The 19700-nt window shown below is 50.8% G+C and overlaps 2 protein-coding genes across 5 annotated transcripts in view; one reads left to right on the plus strand and one right to left on the minus strand.

Moving 5' to 3' along the window:
* The window catches only part of Bax (BCL2 associated X, apoptosis regulator), a 94606-nt gene that overhangs the window by 12514 nt on the left and 62392 nt on the right, over positions 1-19700 (plus strand). The window lies entirely within an intron of this gene.
* On the minus strand, positions 73-18375 carry Plekha4 (pleckstrin homology domain containing A4). 4 transcript variants are annotated; one of them, XM_013147935.3, is made up of 20 exons: positions 17985-18375; positions 17320-17447; positions 16164-16274; positions 15173-15245; positions 14979-15079; positions 14730-14839; positions 13557-13772; positions 12968-13244; positions 12430-12504; positions 9963-10010; positions 9759-9839; positions 9494-9643; positions 7048-7146; positions 5049-5189; positions 4376-4475; positions 4231-4307; positions 2047-2208; positions 1489-1538; positions 962-1074; positions 73-516 (listed from the first exon to the last, which is right to left on the minus strand). In XM_013147935.3, exons 2-20 carry the CDS (start codon positions 17401-17403, stop codon positions 248-250), a joined length of 2337 nt encoding a protein of 778 aa, XP_013003389.1. In that variant the 5' UTR covers positions 17404-17447; positions 17985-18375; the 3' UTR covers positions 73-247. The 4 variants fall into 4 exon arrangements, 3 of the variants coding, with proteins under 3 accessions (XP_013003389.1, XP_005001837.1, XP_013003388.1); XM_005001780.4 differs by having other exon boundaries at positions 16164-16271; positions 17320-17496; positions 17851-18375; XM_013147934.3 differs by having other exon boundaries at positions 17320-17496; positions 17851-18375.

Below are 19700 nucleotides of genomic sequence, written 5' to 3' on the forward strand. Positions count from 1 at the left end.
CAGCCATCCACGATTCTACTTTCATTCCTTAGAAGCTGCGGCATCGTAACCCCAAAACAGAAAACTACTCACTGAAAGTTCAAAGTTTTAATCCAAATTTGGACAGTGGGCAAAACCAAATTTAACCGATATAAACCAGGCACCTCCCCAGGCCACACAGGTGGAGACCAGACCACGCCCCCAGGTGCTCTGAGTGGCCACAGATATCCAGGCGGTGCCACAGGCCACGCCCCCTCGGCGAAGCAGGTCAGAAACTGGACTGCAGCAGAGTGACCCTCAGAGGCCACGCCCCGTCGTCCTGACTGGCGGCTGGAGGGGCGTTCCCCGAGTCCCACGTGGGATCCCAGGGAGACGGACCTCCACCTCGCTCACTTTTGCGCCCAGAGAATCCAGTGGAATCGGAGGAATCAGTCACTGCGGGGGATCTCGGAGGCGAGGTGACCTGGGGCCTGGGGTCCGACTGAGCAACAGAAGGGATAGGGCCTTCGCGACAGTCCAAATTCCCACCTGGAGAAGCTGAGTGGGAAATGAGATCCGCAAACTTTAGGACTCAGGACTCGGGGACCTCGACCCAGGAATCCATCCCAGAGAACACTTCTTCAGACCTGGGAGTCCAGGTTCAGCCCCTCCTCCCTCAGATCTGGGAGTCCAAGCCCCACCCTCCACCCTCTGCCCCAGGAATCCAGCCCCAAACACCCGCTTTCTCAGACCCAATAGTCTCAACCCATAATCCATTCCTGAGACTCAGCTGCCAGCCTTCCAGGCACCTCAAGGCTCTTCACCCTGACCCTGGTCCCCTCCTGCCGGGGACTCAGAACTCTCAGTCGCTACCACACACTCTTCTCAACATGGGAGTCCCCCAGCAGGCACCAGACCCTTCCTCACCCGGACCCAGTACTCAACGTTTGCAGCTCCTCCCGCACTGAAACCTAGAAGTCCGCTATCCCTGGCCCTTACCTACCTGTCATCAGTTTGCGCCACTGCGACGCCTCAGTGGCCAGGGCTTGGGACAGGCTGAGGACCTGCTCCCTGTGGCCGTCGGATGTGGTCAAGTAATGGCTAGTGTTCCTGGGACTAAAAAAGGTAGATTGGACATAAAATGAAGGAAAAAACAAACAAAGGTAGGCTGGAGACAAGGGACATTATGGGGTTTAGGTAGCGGCCTTGCGCTGCCCTCTGGGAGTTGTAGTCCCGAGCACGTGATGGGACTGGTCAGGTTTGAACACAGACCCTGAGTATTATGGGATTCGTAGTTTACTTGCGCCTCCACATTACTAGAACCCCCAGATAGAGGAACGAATAGATCTGGGAACTGCAGTTCTCACTGCGATGGAGGGCTTCTTGGTGGTGTTTCTAATGCCCCAGGAACTCAAGTGGCGGTTAAAGTTTTGGAACATGTAGTTCAGTACTCAGAAGACCCTAATAATAAACACTAGTCCTCGCCTTCCCTTTTGTGTTTCTTCTTCACACCCTCCTTCAGGTCCTCACCTGCTCCAGGACCCTGAGCTTCTGAGCAACTTTGCAGCTCCTAGGACAGCCTGAAAAGGAAGTGGGCCTTTGGAGTCCTGCCCTGGAAACCTTGCCTTTTCATTTTGAAGAAAGAGGCTCAGAGAAAAAAATCACGCATCCGTGTACACACATACACACCACACACCTCTAGGACTTATCTAATTCCTTTAAGAATCTAAGGTGAAGCCCTTTTTTAACACATTGATCTTTAATTTCTTGTAATAGGGAAGAAAATCAATTGCTCTGCTCAAAGAATTTTTTTCCTTTGACAACACACAGCAGCTGAGAACAACTGGGCTCTCATCTAGGTCTGTGACATCCTCCACCCCCGAAGGAACTCCCCTTTTTTTTCTCCTCACCACTCTGCTCTGGCCCCCCAGCACTGGGCGAGCCAGGATGCTCATAAAGCACTAGTTGGGGTGAATCAGCTCAGGGCAAGGAGGTAGGGAATATTCTTGTTTTAAGGCGGGACACTGACAGACTAGGAATAGGGGCCCGTCACTGTCCCCCGGCCAGTCCTAGCCCTCCTGCCCTTACCCTCTGCTCTGCGTCAGGCTGGTGTCTGGCTGGGGACAGCGTCCTCCCCAGGGTAAGGAGTCGGGGGGAAGCAGGGCGCAGGAGGGGCCGTCCACTGTCCTGGTTCCTGCGCATGCGCTCCAGCTGCTCCTGGGCACTCATCCTGGGCCGGGCCGTAGGACCCTGGAGAGATTAGAAGTCCCTCAACACCCCAAAGACTAGGGCACCTCTTTATCCTCTCACCCCGGATCTCCCGGCCTGCAGTCTGGCCCTTCCCAGTCAGTTCACCACAGAGATTCACAGTTTTGTTTTTGTTGTGTGTGGTACTGGGGACTGAACCCAGGGCCTTTGCACTGTGCTGCATCCGCAGCTGTTTTTTATATTTTGAGACAAGATCTCGCTAAATCGCCCAGGCTGGCCTAGAGCTTGCGATCCTTCTGCCTCTTCCTCTTCCTCCTGTTCCTCCTCAAGCCTGGGATTACAGGGAGCACCATAGTGGAGTCTCACCTCCCAGGTGAAAAGCTCTGGGTTTGGGCCCCAGCATCACAGATAAATACTTGCTGAGTGGGTGAACTGATGAAGAATGAATGAGGTGCTCACTAAACCTGGGTACTAGGGGCTGGGGATTTAGCTCAGCGGCATAAGTGCCTGCCTTGCAAGCACTTAGCCCTAGTACCGATAAGAACGAAAAAGACAAAATAAATAAATAAATAAACCTGGGTACTATTTGCAGTCTTTGGAGATACTACATTCATTTAATCACTTCATTGTTACCACAATCTTACAGCTGGACTTGAAGATGCCCAATGGAAACCAAAATCAGCATACAGCTTGGTATCTCTGCCCACAACTTATATTTGTTTTCCTTTATTGACTTGTTGTTGTCTTTTTGAGACAGGGTCTCTCTATGCAGTTCAGGCTAGCTTTGAGCTCACTTCATAGCCCAGGCTGATCTCAAACTTGTAATGATCCTCCTGCTTCAGCCTCCCGAGTGCTGAAATTACAGGCGTGTACACCCTGCCCAGCTCCCAATCATACATTTCAATAAAGGAAACAGTAACCAGGTGTGGTGGTGTACACCTGAAATTCCAGCACTTGGGAGGCTGAGACAAGGCCAGGCTGAACTACATAGTGAGACCCTGTCTCAAAAGAGAAAGAAAGAGAGAGAGAGAGAGAGAGAGAGAGAGAGAGAGAGAGAGAGAGAAAGAAAGAAAGAAAGAAAGAAAGAAAGAAAGAAAGAAAGAAAATCAGATTCCTGCTCAGCTCTGGATGTCCTAGACAGATTAGTTACAGACTGTATGTCTAAAAACTAGAATTGCACGGTTTGTTATCCCTAAGTTTGTCTGGCCTTCTCAGTCTTCTTCAAGAACGAGGACATAGCCAGAGAGTTGGCACAGTCCTATAATCCTAGTACACGGAGGCTGAGGCAGGCAGGTCCAGTGTTCAAGGCTAGCCTGAGCTACACAGTGAATTCAAGGCAGGCCTGGAGTACACGGCAAGATCCTGTCTCAAAACAAAAAGACAAAACACAACAAAAGGCTGAAGACACCAAGGTAAGAGTAATTTTTTTTTTTGAGACAAGGTCTCCCAAGGTCAAAATGACCTTGAACTCACTATGTAGCCCTGGCTGACCTCAAACACTGGGTGAGCCTCCTCCTGCCTCAGCCTCCCAAGTGCTAGGATTACAGAAACTTCACGCCACCTAGCTAACAACATCAGTTCCAAATGGCAATCACTACTATTAGCCCCATTTTACAGATGAAACAGTGAGGCAATATAATGGGCCCAAAGTAATACCGCTTAGAGGTAACAGAGCTAGATGGGTAGGGTAGTGCACACCTGTAGTCCCAGTACTTGGGAGGCTGAGGCAAGAAGATCACCACGACGAGTTCGAGGCCAGTCTGGACTACATAGTGAGACTCTGTCTCAAACAACCAAACATGGCAGAGATAAAAATGAGGACCAAAGGGACTGGGGATTTAGCTCAGTGGCATAAGCGTCTGCCTGGCAAGCTCAAGGCTGCAAGTTCGATCCCCAGTACTGAAAAAAAAAAAAAATGAGTACCAAGGTTCTCACAAATAGCACGCTCTCCTCTGAAGGTGGCTTTGGGAACACCACTCCCAGCTGTGTTGCTAGGACTGGGGTCCATGGTGGACAGATTACAGGGCCACAAGACAAGTGGAATGACCCACATGCACAGCCTACCTTGATCCCCAGCAGTGGGGAGGAGGGACGATGACCCTCAGGGCTGGAAGCCCGGGAGACCCTGGGAGATGCCAGGCCTGGAAGGACAAAGGGGACTCAATGAGGACAGGGAACACAAGACATACCCACCCATCAGGACACTCACCTGAGCGTGGGCTGCCAAGGTCTCTGTCACCTCCAGGGGGCCGGCCCCAGTCAGCCTCAGGCAATTGAGGGGAGCTGAGTTCCAGGGACTCAGGCAGGCTCTGGAGGGTGTAGAGGAGGGCACTCAGGATTGTGTCATCACTGTCACTTTTCAGCAACTGAGACAGTATGAGGAACAATATAATTGTAAACCTAATCCTGGTTTTCTTTACTTTTGCTTATTGTTTTTTTAAACAGGGTCTTGCTGTGTAGTCTAGTCTAGCCTTGAATTCATGGGGATCCTCCTACCTCAGCCTCCCAAGTACAGCGATTACAGGTGTGGGCCAGCATTCCCAAGTGTGTGTGTGTGTGTGTGTGTGTGTGTGTGTGTGCGCGCGCGCGCGCGCGTTATTTACTGTGAATGCCAACCAAGTCCTCTACTACAACCCAAACCTCAGCCCACTACAGCTGCACGCCTGTAATCCCAGCATTCAGGAGGCTGAGGCAGGAGGATCACTGCAAGTTCAAGACCAGACTGGGCTACAAAGTGAGCTCAAGGCTAGCCTGAACCACATAGTGAGATCCTGTGTCCAAAGACAAAAAGAAAAAAAGAAAAAGAAAGAAAAGAGCAGGGGAACACATTGGGCCAGGGCAGTTGGGACAGGAAATGAGAAGGAGAGAGATGCGAATCTCACCTCCCTCTCAGAGGACTCCTCGCCTTGGAATGCAGGGGTAGGAGGTTCAGGCTCAGTGTGGGGGCGCGGCTTCTGGGGGCTCCCCAGCCCTGCCAGCGTGTCCTCCACCATCCACAGCTGCTGCTGAGCCGCGGCCCTGTCCTGGGGGAAGGAAAGAGCTCTGTTACTGAAGGAAGGAAATTCGAGGGGCTTCCAGCTCTTCCGCTTTGGCATGGTCTGAACTGGGGCATTGTTCTCAGAGTCAGGATTTTTCTCCCTGTGGAACCAGGGGAAGTGTGGGAATGTCCTTTGTGTCCTGCTCTGTAGCCCCACCTCTGCGCCACGGGGTTGACTGTATAAATATCCATGGGTCAGTTTCTGAGCCCCCTTTCTGGTCCTGCCGTCCCCCCACAGAACATTTGCTGTCTTAGTAACCATAGTGTTCATATCCGGGGTGACATGCGGCTGTGCTGGCCCTTGGGGGTCATCTTGGTGACTCCTGGCCTTCTGCATTTGCAGTGACAATTTAGGGTCCCCTTGTCAATCTATACAGAAACTCTTCCAAATCTGTCCCAGCGCTGCTGGTCCTCATCTGGAAAATGCTGGGGTGATGCCACGTCTTTCCCTTGTCATTCCTACTGGTAACCATGGAAGCCTCTCCATCTCTAGATTTTAATGTCTACTGATGACTTTTTCTGGTGTTCAGAACAAAGGTCTTAGCCAGGTGTGGTAGCACACATCTCTAATCTAAGCACTCAGGAGGCTGAAGCAGGAGGATTGTTGAGAGTGCAAGACCAGCCTAGGCGAATGTGAGTTCAAAGCCGGCCTGAACTGCACAGTAAGACCCTGTTTTAAAATGGAAAAAAAAAAAAGATGTTTTACATATCTCTCACTAGATTTATTCTTAGATAGTTGACTTTTGTTGTTATTATAAACTATTTGTCCTTGTTTTGTTTTGTTTACTTTTTTTTTTTTTTTTTTTTTTTTTGCTTTTTCCTTTTTATCGGTACCAGGGATCGAACTCATGACTGCCTGCTTGCAAGGCAGGCGCTTATGCCACTAAGCTAAATCTCCAGCCCCTTGTTTTGTCTTTTATTTTGATTTTCTTTTTTCTTTTTCCCCAGTCACTTTTGTTTTTATTTTTACTCTCCAGACCTGGTCCCATAAGCAGCCTTGGCTGGCCTCAAACTTGCAATCCTCATGCTTCAGCTTCCTGAGTAACTGCGAAGTCAGTGTCACGAGCTAAATATGTATGATTCGGGGCTGGGGATTTAGCTCAGCGGCATAAGCACTTGCCTTGCAAGCAGGCAGTTGTGAGTTCGATCCCTGGTACCGATAAAAACGAAAAAGACAAAAAATAAATAAATAAATAAATATGTATGATTCAGAACTACCTACATCAGCTGAGAATGAAGAAATAAGTCAGAGGCTAAGCAAGGGGTTTTATATTTTAGGTACTGCGTTTGAAGTTAGGTTTAGAACTGGAAACCAGAAGATTTTTCCCTTTTCTTTCCGGAGGATAAATTTAACAGCAATAGGCAAGAAGCAGGTTGCCAGACTAGAACTTGGCCAATGGGGGCAGAGCAGGCTCTTAACTACAAAAAAGAGCTTAGAGTAGGGGGGGCAACCCACCTTCTGGGCCACTTTCTGTCCCTCGCAGATAGATAGAAGCTTTCTTTCAATAAATTCTTCCCACTCTTTTTTTTTTTTTTTTGAGTCAGGGTCTCACTATGCTGTTCAGGCTGGATGCAGGCTCACTTTGTAGCCCAGGCTGGTCTCAAATTTGCATGATCCGCCTGCCTCAGCCTCCTGAGTGCTGCGATTATAGGTATAGGTGTGCATCACTATGCCCCGCTAAGCTCTTCCCACTCTTTTTTTAAAAAAAAGTTTAGACTAACAGGATAGGGGGCGGGACTTGGGCCTAGTGGGAGGGGCTTTGGCTCTGTGGGAGGGGCTTGCTATAGCAGGTCCCTTCCATCCAAGATCTGGCTTGGGCCCCTGGGAAGGGAGCGCGTCGTACCTGGGGGGAACCAAGGTGCAGCAGGTACTCCAGGGTCTCTCGCAAGGTGCCCAGCTCCTGCTCCAGGCCTCTGTATGTGGCCCAAATCCGCTCTCGCTCCTCAAGTGGCAGAAAAACAAGTTAGCACGCCACCCTCCACAACTTTGCCCATCTTTTTCCAGCCTAGGGGTGGAGGGGATGCCTGGGCCCCGGCCCAGGGCCGGGCTGGGACTAGGGGAACTCCAGAGTCTGTGAAACCTGCATTCCACAGAGCAGCTAGTGTAGACAATTAAGAGCATCCCTGAGTCGCTGGATTGCTAATGTGCCTCTTCAGAGCACGTTAGACTGCAGGTGTGATGTACTCAGGGGAAGCCAAGGCCATAACGCCTTGCAGCGCAGCATCATGAGGCCAGGATAAAGACGGTCATCTGGGTGCATCGGCACACATCTGTTATTCCAGCACTCAGGAGGCTGAGGCAGGAGGATCACTGCAAGTTTGAGGCCAACCTAGACTACATAGTTCAAGGCAAGCCTGAATGGCATAGCATATCAAGACTGTCTCAAAAAGGAAAAAAGGAGGTACCAGGAATATAGCTCAGTGGCACAACACCTGCCTGGAAAGTGTGAGGTTGAGTTCAATTTCTAGTATCATCCCTCTCCCAAAAAAGGGGGAAAAGGCCAGGATAGCAATAGCTAGCAGGTGGGCACAGGTAACCAGTACCACCTCTGGGTGAATGCTTTCTGTTCTGTTTTGTCTTATTTTTTTGAGACAGGGTCTCAATATGTAGCCCTGGCTGGCCTCGAACTTGCAGCAGTCCTGCCTCAGCCTCCCAAGTCCTAGGATTAAGGGTATGCACCACCACCCCTGACTCTTGGTGAATTATTTCTTTTTCTTTTGTTACCGGGATCAAACTCAGACCTATCCCTTGTCAGGAAGGTCCTTATGTAGCTGAGCCACATCCCCGGCCCTCTTGGTGAACTGTTATGAGGTGGGTACTATCCTCGCCATCAGTTTAAAGGTGTTTGTTTGCTCTTTTTTTTTTTTTTTAAACTTTTTATTGGTACCAGGGATCAAACTCAGGACTGCCTGCTTGCAAGGCAGGTGCTTATGCCGCTGAGCTAAACCCAGCCCCAAGTTTAAAGGTGTTTGAACAGTAGTTCACATAGTTTAGAAACAGTCTCCATTACTAACAGATAATAATTATTAGCGCTAAACACACAAGCATTTGTCATGCCCAGCGGGTAAGGCCATCAAAGATCACCACGCACAGCCCATCGGGTTCCAGGAAACCCCATGATGTGTCTGCCCCAGACTACTCACTGCCATGCTCCAATCAAAGGCAGACAAACACCTCCCCTAAACACCTCTGCTCTCCCCTTGCTACCACCCGCACCCCTGAGATATACAGCCCTGTTGTCCCCTGAAGCCCATTTGGCTGGTCTCTCTGCTCTCTGCCTGCCCTTACAATATTACCGAGGACCAAGTATTTTTACTGTGTTAAATATTCATTTACATATATTGATGGGATCTTTGTGAGGGTCCCATGAAGCAAATGTTGTTTTTACTATCTAGAGTTTACATAAAAGATAGCTAAAAGGGCTGAGGATTTAGCTCAGTGGCATAAGCGCCTGCCTGGCAAGTGTGAGGTCTTGAGTTCAATCCCCAGTACCAAAAAAAAAAAAAAAGATAGCTAGAGCCCAGGGCCCAGAGGGTTTAATAAATTTTTAAATTTTGTTTGTTTTGTTTTGTTTTGTTTTTAAGACAGGGTCTCACTGAGTAGTCCGGGCTGACCTGACACTCCCAGTGATCCTCCTGCCTCAGCCTCCTCAGTGCTGGGATTACAGGCATGTGCCACCATGCCTGATTGTCTTTGCTTTACTTTTTCCTTTTTTTTTTTCTTCTGTACTCAAGTTCTTCATACTGAGCTCCAGCCCCAGCTATTTATTATTTACTGACTTGAGATAGACATATTCTCCTTAAATTTCTAAATTGTCCAGGTTAGGCTTTAATTTTTGATCCTCATGACTCAGCTTCCCAGAATCCTGGGGTTGTAAGCAGGTGCACCACACCCAGCTATTAGAGAGGGTTAGCTCACACAACCCGGGGAGCCCAAGTCAAATTCACCCAGTGATGTAAGGCCCTAGTTCAATCACACACACCCCTCTCCCTACCCAAATCTCAACAGTCTGGGAGGCTGAGGCTGGAAGATTCCAAACCCAATCCCAGCCTGAGCAATTTAATCACTTAGCTCTCTATCTTTCTGTCTGCCTGTCTTCCTGTCTGCCTATTTGTCTGTCTGTCTGTCTCTCTCTCGTTTCTGTTTCAGTCTCTCTCTGTCTCTGTCTCCGTTTCCAGATGATCAAGGTTATTGCACAGCTTGGGTGATGGATTTCTCCAGAACCCGGTCCTGTAACCCACAGGGTCCCCTTCCCAGTACCCTACAGCCCCGCCCTTGCAGCCTCTCACCTGAGTCAGATGACAGAGGGCGGCCCTCACGCTGACCAGGCGGTCCTGCAGGAGGCGCTGGCGACCCCAGGCCCGGCCGGGAGCTGCAGCCTCCCTGGTGGTTTGGCCCAGCTGCTGCCTGGTGAGCTCCAGGGCGGCTTCCAGCTGCTCCTGCAGGAGAGGGAAGCTATCAGACTTCTGGAGCCACACTGGGCTCAGGGCAACAGAGGCATCCTGTCCTCTGCATCCTCCAACAGCACTGAGGATGGTCCTGGGGGCCCAGGACCTTCTCCTCCTGCTTCTGGTCGATGTCCTCCTGCAGCCTCCTCAGGAGCCGATCCTGCCCACATAGCTTGGTCAGCAGGCTCTGCAGAAAAGACACAGGAGGAGCATTCAGGGGCCCCATGGGATCTTCCCCACCCCATACCATCTAGAACATCTTCTCCTGCCAGCTCTGGGACCCCAGGAAAGGCTGCATCTGGGAACTTACATCTGTCTCCAAGCTTTGCTGGAAGGTTGAGTCCAGGGGTGGACCTGGCTAGGAAGAAGGAAAAAAATCAAGGGTCAAAGGGGACAAGCAGGGGCTGGGGATTTAGCTCAGCGGCATAAGTGCCTGCCTTGCAAGCAGGCAGTCGTGAGTTCAATCCCTGGTACCGATAAAAACGAAAAAGACAAAAAAAAAGCGGGGGGGGGGGGGACACAAGCAGGTCGCTAATGAAACTCGGTGCCAAAAACACTGACTGTTTCAATGGGGCTGCAGACATTTGATGGCCAAGGAATTACAGGTAACAGCTTGGCATCTCTGCTTTCATACTGTCTCTGTCTCCTTGGGTACCATAAGCTTTCAACTTTGCATGTAGTCAAGATAAGAGTAACTGAGAAGCCAGTTATCTAGTGGACACCTGTAATCCCAGCACTCAGGAGGTTGAGGCAGGAGGATCACTGATTTCCAGGCCAACCTGAACTACAAAGTGAGTTCAAGGTCAGCCTAAACTGCATAGTGAGACCTTGTCTCAAAAAGACCAAAAATGTGTGTGTGTGTGTGTGTGTGTGTGTGTGTGTGTGTGTACTAATAATAACTTACAAAGAAAATTATAGGAGGCCATTGTTTGGGAGTATGCTCCTTCCTTGGGCCCCAACAGATTAGTTAAAATGAAAGTTCCACTTCTCAAAGCTAGAAGAATTAAGCTGTTTATCTGACCTTCTGAGAAATCAGTATTACAGGTATAACAGCCTAACAGCAACATTTCCAAAACAGACTCTTTTTTTTTGAGACAAAGTCGTACTATGCAGTTTAGGTTGGGCTTGAACTCACTATGTAGCTGAGGCTGGCCTCGAACTCACGGTGATCCTCCTGCCTCAGCCTCCCAAGTGCTGAGATGACAGGTATCCACCACTACATCAGCAAAGTAAGGTGATAAACTACTTAGGAGGCTAAGGTAGGAGGATGACAATTTCAAGCCTATCCTGGCAACACAGCTACTTATGGAGACCCTTGTCGTTTTTTGTCTTTTGAGACAGGGTCTCATTATGTAGTTCAGGCCTTGGGCTTACTTTGTAACCCAGGCTGTGTCCAGCTTGCAACAATCCACCTGCCTCAACCTTCCAAATGCCAGGATTACAGGAGTGTGCCCAGTGGAGACCCCTGTCTTAAAGTTTAAAAAATTAATTAGCCATCATGATGATGCACACTTGCATATTTCAGCACTCTGGGAGGCTGAGGCAGAGGATCATAAATTTGAGCCCAGCTTGGGTAATTTAATGATTTAAAAGGGAGACACAGATGAGGTAGGAGATTAGGATATGGTCAGCGGGCTGGGCAAATGGGTGTAACCAGTAAAGCACCCAAGCCCTGCACCCGGCAGTTCTACTTGGGAAAAGCAGGTTTCTGCTAGGTCAGCCTGGACCTGAGGTTAGCCTGGGGAGTAGGAGGTACAAAGATGGCCACCTTTGTACTCCTGCACACTGTGAGCTCTCTTCCACTGTGGTCTGCCCTCATGTTGTACAGTATACTTCTTTTCCTACTTTTAGTTGGTTCTAACTCACTCTGCAGAGCATGTTTCTTTTCCTACTTTTAACCCTCCAAAAAAGATGTTTTAATTGTTTAGGGTGTCTCTTACCAGGCAGATGAGCTAAATCCCTGGGCCCTCACTGTCTTTTTTTTTTTTTTTTTTTTTGGTACAGGGGATCAAACTCATGACCTCATGCTTATCAGGCAGGCACTTATACCGCTGAACAAAATCCCTGGCCCTTCCGACTTTTTTTTTTTTTTTTTTTTTTTGGTCTTTTTTGTGACAAGGTCTCGCTACGCAGTTCAGGCTGGCCTTGAGCTCACTTTGTTGCCCAAGCTGGTCTAGAACTCGCAAGGATCCTCTCATCTCAGTCTCGCAAGTGCTGGGATTACAGGCGTGAGCCACCACGCCCGGCTCCTTCCGACTTTTAATAAATGTAAAATTTCACTATATTTTGTGATTGTTCCATCCAAAATTTTGTTCAGGCAAGAACCTAGAAAGAATCTCTAGAAGGTATCCCCACAACCCAGTGACACAGATAACCAAAAAGGAAGACAGTCACAGGATCATGGAGGCAGGGACAGGATGATGCAGCCACTGAAGAGCAAGGGTTTTGCCAACACCCCAGCCTAGGAGAGGGGCGTGAATAGATCCTCTCCTGGAATCTTCAGAGAAAGCGTAGCCCTGGACATGCTGCCACCTCAACTTCGGATTTCTACAGCCAGAGGGTGGCAAAAGCAACTGAAATTGTTTTAAACCACCCAGTCTGTGGTTTAAAACAAAGTCCTGTGCTATTTCAGCAGCCACAGAAAACAGACATGACCACCTGCTCGAGGGCCATGGAATACCTTGTTTCTGAAGCTCTTGGCCAGGAAATAGCATTACTCACAGCAAAGAAAACAACGGAGGAGGCGCTGGTAGATCTGGGTGCCTCAGGATACTTACCAATAAAACCATGGAGGCCCGGGTCCCAGGGTGTCTTGGGGGGAGCTGGAGATAAGTGGAGGAACCAGGGGGGGCCTAGAAGACATAATGATTAGAGATGTTTAGAAATTAGTTCATCCTAGTAGCAGATATCACAGCAGATATGTTCAGAATAGGAAAGCTTAGTAGACCTGAGGTTCAGAGCTGAGAGTATGCTAATAGATGAGCTAGCTTTGGCAAAGCAGCCCCACAAGCTGATGAGAGGTAGCTGTGGATATTCTGGGCTATAAATGAATAATGCTCAGAGAAAATAGCATAATAAACTGGGTACTAAGGCAGAAAAAACCACACCACTTGTTAGGGAACTATTTGGGCACATTATCCTGGACTACAAAACCCATGTTTGCTTACGAAGCAAAGGCCAGGACCAGCTGAGCGTGGGTAATTATTGAGGACTACAATCCCCATGAGGCTCAAGGAACTGACTTAGAGCCCATTCATCCTGAAAACAGTCCCGAAGGCTCATGGGAAATGTAGTTCTCCAGTCCCCTTGGCTCACCTTTATTCTGGGTTCCTGACTCCAGTTTTGGGGGCTCCTGGGACGCCGTCCTCCTCCAGCTTCAGAGGATGGTCCTCTGCGGGGTGTGAGGGTCCGGGATAGGGTCTGTCGTTGGGGTCCCCAATCAAGAGGAGGCCGGACATCAATGCGACTCAAGGGCGTGTGAGGTCGGGGAGGGAGCGCTGTGTCTCCTGAGGGCGGGGGTCGCCGCGCTGGAGCAGATCGGGGACGGGGAAGGTTCAGCGGGGAAGGCGGGCGAGAGAGGGGTGCAAACGGGCTATGGAAGGAGAGAATCGGGGAAGTGAGTCAACTAGAGCCGCCCCAGTGCACTTCACTGTCTTTCAAGTCAGCCCAAAAGGATATCTCGCTTCAGTGTTCAGTTGCGTTGGAGTAGAATCCTGCTCTGCTGGGTAGATCCTGCCAAATGTCTCCTTCGTGGTATCGCCTTAGAACTCCCGAAAGTCTGTGACTGCACAGAACCCCTAGCAACTCTCAAGACGTAAAGCAGAAACCATCAAACCACGCTGCAACCACTCTCCGGCTCCGCCCTCGATTAGGCCACGCCCTAACGCCGGTCTGCCCCACTCACTCTGGGCTTCTGGTCCTGCAAACCCTGGGTCCAGACTGGAGGTCTGCGGTGGGGCTGGGAGCCAGTAGTCCGGGTTGGCCACGACCTCTGGAGAACCGAGCCACCTCTGGTGATTCCGAGATGCGCCCCTCTTCTCCTTTGCTCACCTCTGGGGGACCCCCCGGGCCACCAGGGCCCTCCCCAGGCTGGGGACGAGGAGGTGACCTAGATGGCCCACTAACAAGAAAGCACAGAAAGAGACATTATTCCTCTGACCCTCGTAATAGCTCTAGACTCGTCACAGATGCAAACACCGCAACCTACCCAAAAAGGGGAAATTATGCGGTATACATCCTTGCACCCATTTTCCAAATTTGGAAACTGAGGCCCTGGGTGTGGAAGTGACTTGTACGGGGCCACCAGGTCCATCCAGATCCCAAGACCCAATCTCCTGTACTATAAGAAAGACTGAACCAACCGGGCATAGTGACTCATGCCTGTAATCCCAGTACTTGGGAGGCTGAGGCACGAGGATTATTGTGAGTTCGAGGCCATCCTGGGCTACAAAGTGAGCTCAAGCCCAGCCTGAACTGCATAGCGAGACCCTGTCTCAAAAAAAAAAAAAAAAAAAAAAAGAAGGGGCTGGGGATTTAGCTCACCGGCATAAGTGCCTGCCTTGCAAGTGTGTGGTCATGAGTCGATCCCTGGTACCGATAAAAAAGAAAAAAAAAAAAAAAAGAAGAAGAAAAAGAAAAAGAAGAAAGACTGAACCAGGGAAAAGAATCTCCAGAATGGAAATTGGAAAAGGCAGGGACAGAGCCTAAAAGACTGCCTGACTTTTTTTTTTTTTTTAATTTGATCTTTTAGTGTTATTAGTTAGGGATCCGTCTCAGGGATGGAGATTTCTAAAGCAGCCAATCAGAGAGATGGAGCCTGAAAGACAGAATATCCTAGGCTACATTAGTGATTGAAAATCAGAGATCTTGGGGGCTGGGGATTTAGCTCAGCGGCATAAGCACCTGCCTTACAAGCAGGCAGTCGTGAGTTCGATCCCTGGTACCGATAAAAACGAAAAAGGCAAAAAAAAAAAAAAAAAAAAAAAAAAAAAAAAATTAAAAAAAAAAAAAAAGAAAATCAGAGATCTGGAAGATTCTGCTCACAGAAGTCAGGGGCATGGCTTGGACCTCTACTAACCAGTCATCGCCCTCCGCGCGGGAGGCCCGGCCCAGTGCGCGCAGCCATCCCCGCAGGTCCTCCAAGGTGTCAGCCGCAAGGACGTAGGTCCTCATGCCCGGGTGCTCAGCCTGCGGGAGGACAGGGCACTCTGAACCCCGGGACGCCATGGATCAGAGTCACAACCTTTCAGTCACAGTAATGGGGCCTCCAATGCACCCCTCCAGGGCCCCTCCCAGACCTGGTACTATGGAGGACCAAGGGACTCACGGTGAAAGTGAAGCGCCGCCCCCGGGGGGCTCCGGGTCCATCTGGCCGAACGCTGTAGCTGGGAAGCAGGACACTGCCCAGCACACACTCCTCGCGACTGTCTGCAAAGGGGTCGGCATCAGGGATCACAGAGGATTAGGAAGCCAGGAGGCGGGGAACTGCACCTTCCCACCGGGTCCAGCTGGGGCACTGACCCTTGTAATAGAAGAGGCAGTGGCCAGAGAGGACAAACCAGCGGCGCTTCCAGAGCCGAAGCCCAGAGCTGTCCTGGGGAGAGACAAAGAAGGAAGGCCTGAGTTGGAAGGAGGGAGGGGGCTGGGGGTTTAGCTCAGTGGCACAATCACCTTCCTGGCAAGCTTGAGGTCTTGAGTTCAATCCTTGATACAGGGACTGGGGATTTAGCTCAGCGGCATAAGCACCTGCCTTGCTAGCAGGCGGTCGTGAGTTCTATCCCCGGTACTAATAAAAATGAAAAAGACAAAAAAAAAACAACAAAAAAAAAACAATCCCTGATACAAACTGGGCCAGAGATATGGCTCAGCAGCACAGCACCTGCCTGACAAGTGCCAGGTCCTGAGATTAATTCCCAGTATCAAAAAACAACACCTACAAACCACAGATTCCTGAGCACCTCACCAGAGGTTTTAATTCGGTAGAGCTGGGCTGGGGCAACACTATTTGCATTTCTTAAGTTCCCAAGGGACACTGATGCTGCTGGTCTAGGCACCAAGGCTTGAGAACTACTGCCTCACCAGCCCTCTGATTTCTCTCTCCTTAGCTTGTTCTAGATACAGGAATTTTGGCTCCTGCTCCTGCAGGGCCTTTGGGCTTTAAAATCTTGCTGTATAGTTTGAGTGGGCACTGAACTCATATGTCACCCAAGCTGGCTTTCAACTCATGGTGATCTTCCTTCCTCAGCCTCCTGAATCCTAGGATTATAGTTATAGCCCACTATGCCCAGTTATACTTACTGATTTATGATGCATCCCTGCCCCCTGTGATAATCTTGGATGTGATATGCACTATTTCTTGATTAGTGAATGGGTGGATGAATGAATGTAACAATGCAGAACAAGGGGAGAGGCAGGGTGATGAAAAGAAACATACATGGAACCCTGGAAGGAGAGAAAAGTGGACAGCCAGGGGAACAGCCACCAGCGTCCTCCCATTTGCAGCTCACCCCACCTGCTTGTGAAGCCAGCCTCGGATGTGCACGGGCAGGTTGGGGTCCCTTCTGAGCGCATTGTTCCTCTTCCCAAAGGCATGGACCTTGTTTACCGCCCGCGTGGGCGTCTGCTGAGAGGAAGGACAGAAGCAATGGGGGGTCACTCAGAAATGCACTTGCTAGAGGTGCCTGTGAGAGTCGGTGAGGGAGGGCACTGCAGGCCACAGGCTCTGCAGAAGAGAGCGCAGTAAGCACTGATGGAGGGATTGAGGGGGGATGGGGCTCAGAGACTCAACGGTTCATTGCTGCAAAGCGGACACCCTGGTCCCAAGAGCCAGGGATGTGGTAGAGCCTTTGTTGGCAGGGAGGTCCGTCAGCAGGATGACTTCAATTTTGAGCTCCCAGTAAATAGAAGGATGAAAGGACAGCTCCAGCCCTGGCCCATGACCCCCATCCCCAGGAACCATGTCCAAATTAGGGGTTTAGATCCCTCTGGCTGACTCAGATGGGGTCGAGGCTCCTGGAACAAGGTTGCCACAGGAGGCCCTTCTTCTTTGGAGGCACCGCTGACCAAGGTTGGGATCGAATCTCTGGTTTTGAGCTCAGGGCACCGGAAGTGGCCAGAGGATGTGAAAATGGGTCTCCTCCTTGAATGTGCAGCCAGGGTGACATGGAGATGAAAGTATCCTGGGGACCTGATTGTCAAGAGAAGTCTTCCCTAACTGGCTTTCACAGGTAGACAGAGGAAATGGACAAATGAACAAAGACAAAAAAAAATTTAAGGGGCTGGGGATTCAGCTCAGCAGCATAAGCGCCTGCTTTGCAAGCGCACAGTTGAATCCCCGTACCAAAAAAAAAAAAAAAAACCAAGACAGGACAGGGTGGCCGCATCCTCTCCAAGGAGTAGTGGTAACAGGCTCACTTTGGCTGGGGCGTGGCAGCTGGGACAGCAAGCAGGTCAAGAGAGGGTGTCACTCTGGCTGGGAGTTAGGAAACTGGGAGGGGTGGGGACAGGCCGGGAGTGGCCACAGCTCCCCAGCTGCAGCTGCTGAGCCAATTCTAAGGTGTCTCACGAGTAACAACCAGAGGCCCTCGGGTGGCACCAAGCAAGGGACAGAGGGGCCCAGAGCTGGGCTGTCCTCCCTCCCCATGGCCCAGTCACCAGGAAGCGCGCACCTTGGCGCTCAGGGTGCTGAGCGAAGAGATGGTGGAGGCACTGCTGGCCAGGCTGAGGCTGCTCCACGGTCGGCCGTCCTCCATTCGGCTCTGGGGACAGAGTGGCTGAGTCCCCAAGGCCAGCTCAGCTGGGGATGGTGACCGAGACCGGGTCAGAGGCTCAGAGGTCCAAGGAAACTGAGGAGAAAGAGCCTGTTGTCTGGGGCTGGGGGCTGGGGCCGGGGAGGCCGTGCCCCCGAGCGCATACCACAGCAGTGCCAAGAGAGGTGGGTGGCACTGGCAGCTGCAGGGAGGGGGCAGCTATCTATGGCCTGACAGGGAATAGGGGCTCCTTTCTTTCTGCCCACTGGGCCCTGGCCAGAAATGTGACCCTCTCTGTCCTCCCCTCTTCCTTCTGCCCCGGGCTACCTGCGTCCTGCCCTCCCACGGGCACACCCTCCCCCCAATATCCCTGCCAACTCCATAAGCGGGGCCCTAAGGCTCCAGGAATGTGCATCCCGATTCCCCTCCCAGCCCAGGCAGGCAACTTACCCCACTCTGGGGTCCCCGGGACAGGGAGAGATGCTGTGGGTGAGGGGTGCCAGTCGCAGTCTCCCCCTTCTTGGTCTCTCAAGAGCTGGGCCTGATAGCTCTGGGTCTCTCTCCTCACCTGATTCTGCCCTCACCTTTTACCCTTTGTCTGCTGTCTTGTGTTTTCTTCCTCTCTCCTTTCTCTCTTTCCTTCTTGCACTCAACTTTTCTTTGAGATCACCTCTTTCCCAGCCTCACCTTCTATTTCTCTCTCCCCTCTGTCTCTTCTAGTCTCTTCCCAGGCTTGCTTCAGCCCCAAGCTTTTCCTCTCAGGTTCAGAGCCTGTGCCTGAGCGCCTCTCTCAGCCCTTCCCACCTCCTCTCTCCTCTTGCCGTCTCTGTTTCCTCTCACTCTCTCTCTCCACCCTGTCCTGCCATGATTGTTATTTCCTCCCAGTCTCCGTCCCTTTCGCTTCTCCTCACTTTCTCTTTTCCTCCAGTTCCCTTTCTCTTTCCTCTCTGCTGGTCTTTCCCTTCCTCTGCCACCCTCCCACGCTGCTGTCTCCCCTCCCAATCCTGGCTGTCCCCGCCCCTCCTGGCTTCTCCACCACAGCCTGACCCCTGGCTCTGCTGCCCCACAGCCCAGGGGAGGGGCTGGGCCCCAACTCCCCTCCTGGCTGCCTGTTGCTGGGACTCTTGGGGTTGGAGAAGAGAGATCCTTGTCAGCCTACTGTGTTTGGGTCTGGGGCACTGGCCCAACTATAAAGGGATTTAGCTCAGTGGCATAAGTGCCTGCCTGGCAAGCATGAGGTCTTGAGTTTGACTCCAGTACCCAAATAAATAACTAAAGGGGGGCTGGTCTGACCAGGGACTAGCACTCAGACGCCAGCGGCCTGAGGAGAATCAGGGTTAGGATTTCAGACTTGTGGGTACTCAAGAAAGTGGGAGCTAGGAGTCAGGATGCCTCAGCTGTGATGGCCCAGTATGGAAGCATAGCTTTGAGTGAGGCTGGGGAGGGTTCATCCAGTTCCCAAAGAAGAATGGGGTTTTTCCACATTCTCGTTCCTATTAACAAAGAATCCGGCCCAGTGTGGTGGCACACACTTGTAATCCCAGGTCAGACTCAGGCAGGAGGAGTGCTGCATATTTGAGGCCAGCTTGGGCTACATAGTGACTTTGAGACCAGCCAGAAATAAATCATGAGACCTTGTCTCAAAACAAAACAAAGGGCAGGGGATTTAGCTCAGCAGCATAAGTGCCTGCTTGGCAAGTGCGAGGTCATGAGTTTGATCCCCAGTACCGCCCAAAAAAACAAAAACAAAAAGAGTTGGGCATAGTAGTGCGCACCTGTAATCCTAGCACTCAGGAGGCTGAGGCAGGAGGATCTCTGCAAATTCGAGATCAGCCTGAGCTACAAAATGAGCTCAAGGCCAGCCTGAACTGGATAGTAAGACCCTATTGCAAAAAGACAAAAAAAGGGGGCTGGGGATTTAGCTCAGCGGCATAAGTGCCTGCCTTGCAAGCAGGCAGTCATGAGTTTGATCCCTGGTACCGACAAAAATGAAAAAGACAAAAAAAAAAAATCTGGACTGTTTGGTACTACATTGAGCAAATTCCTTCATTCCTAACCCTCAGTTTACTCATCTGTGAAAGGGAACAATACCCTACCTCCAACTTGGGGAGGAAGTCAATCACGTGAGAAGGTGGGAGAATTGACTAGGGTCTGCTGTTTAAACTGAGGTGGGATGGCCTGGGACCACAATAGTCTTGTTTTTGTTTTTATTTTTGTGGTCTTTTTTGAGACAGGATTTCACTATGCAGTTCAGGCTGGCCTTAAACTCACTATGTATCCCAGGCTGTCCTGGAACTCAC

The sequence above is a fragment of the Cavia porcellus genome, unplaced genomic scaffold (genome assembly GCF_034190915.1).
Source record: "Cavia porcellus strain 051 isolate PalLab524CR breed Dunkin Hartley unplaced genomic scaffold, mCavPor4.1 scaffold_7, whole genome shotgun sequence".
Classification (NCBI taxonomy): domain Eukaryota; kingdom Metazoa; phylum Chordata; class Mammalia; order Rodentia; family Caviidae; genus Cavia; species Cavia porcellus.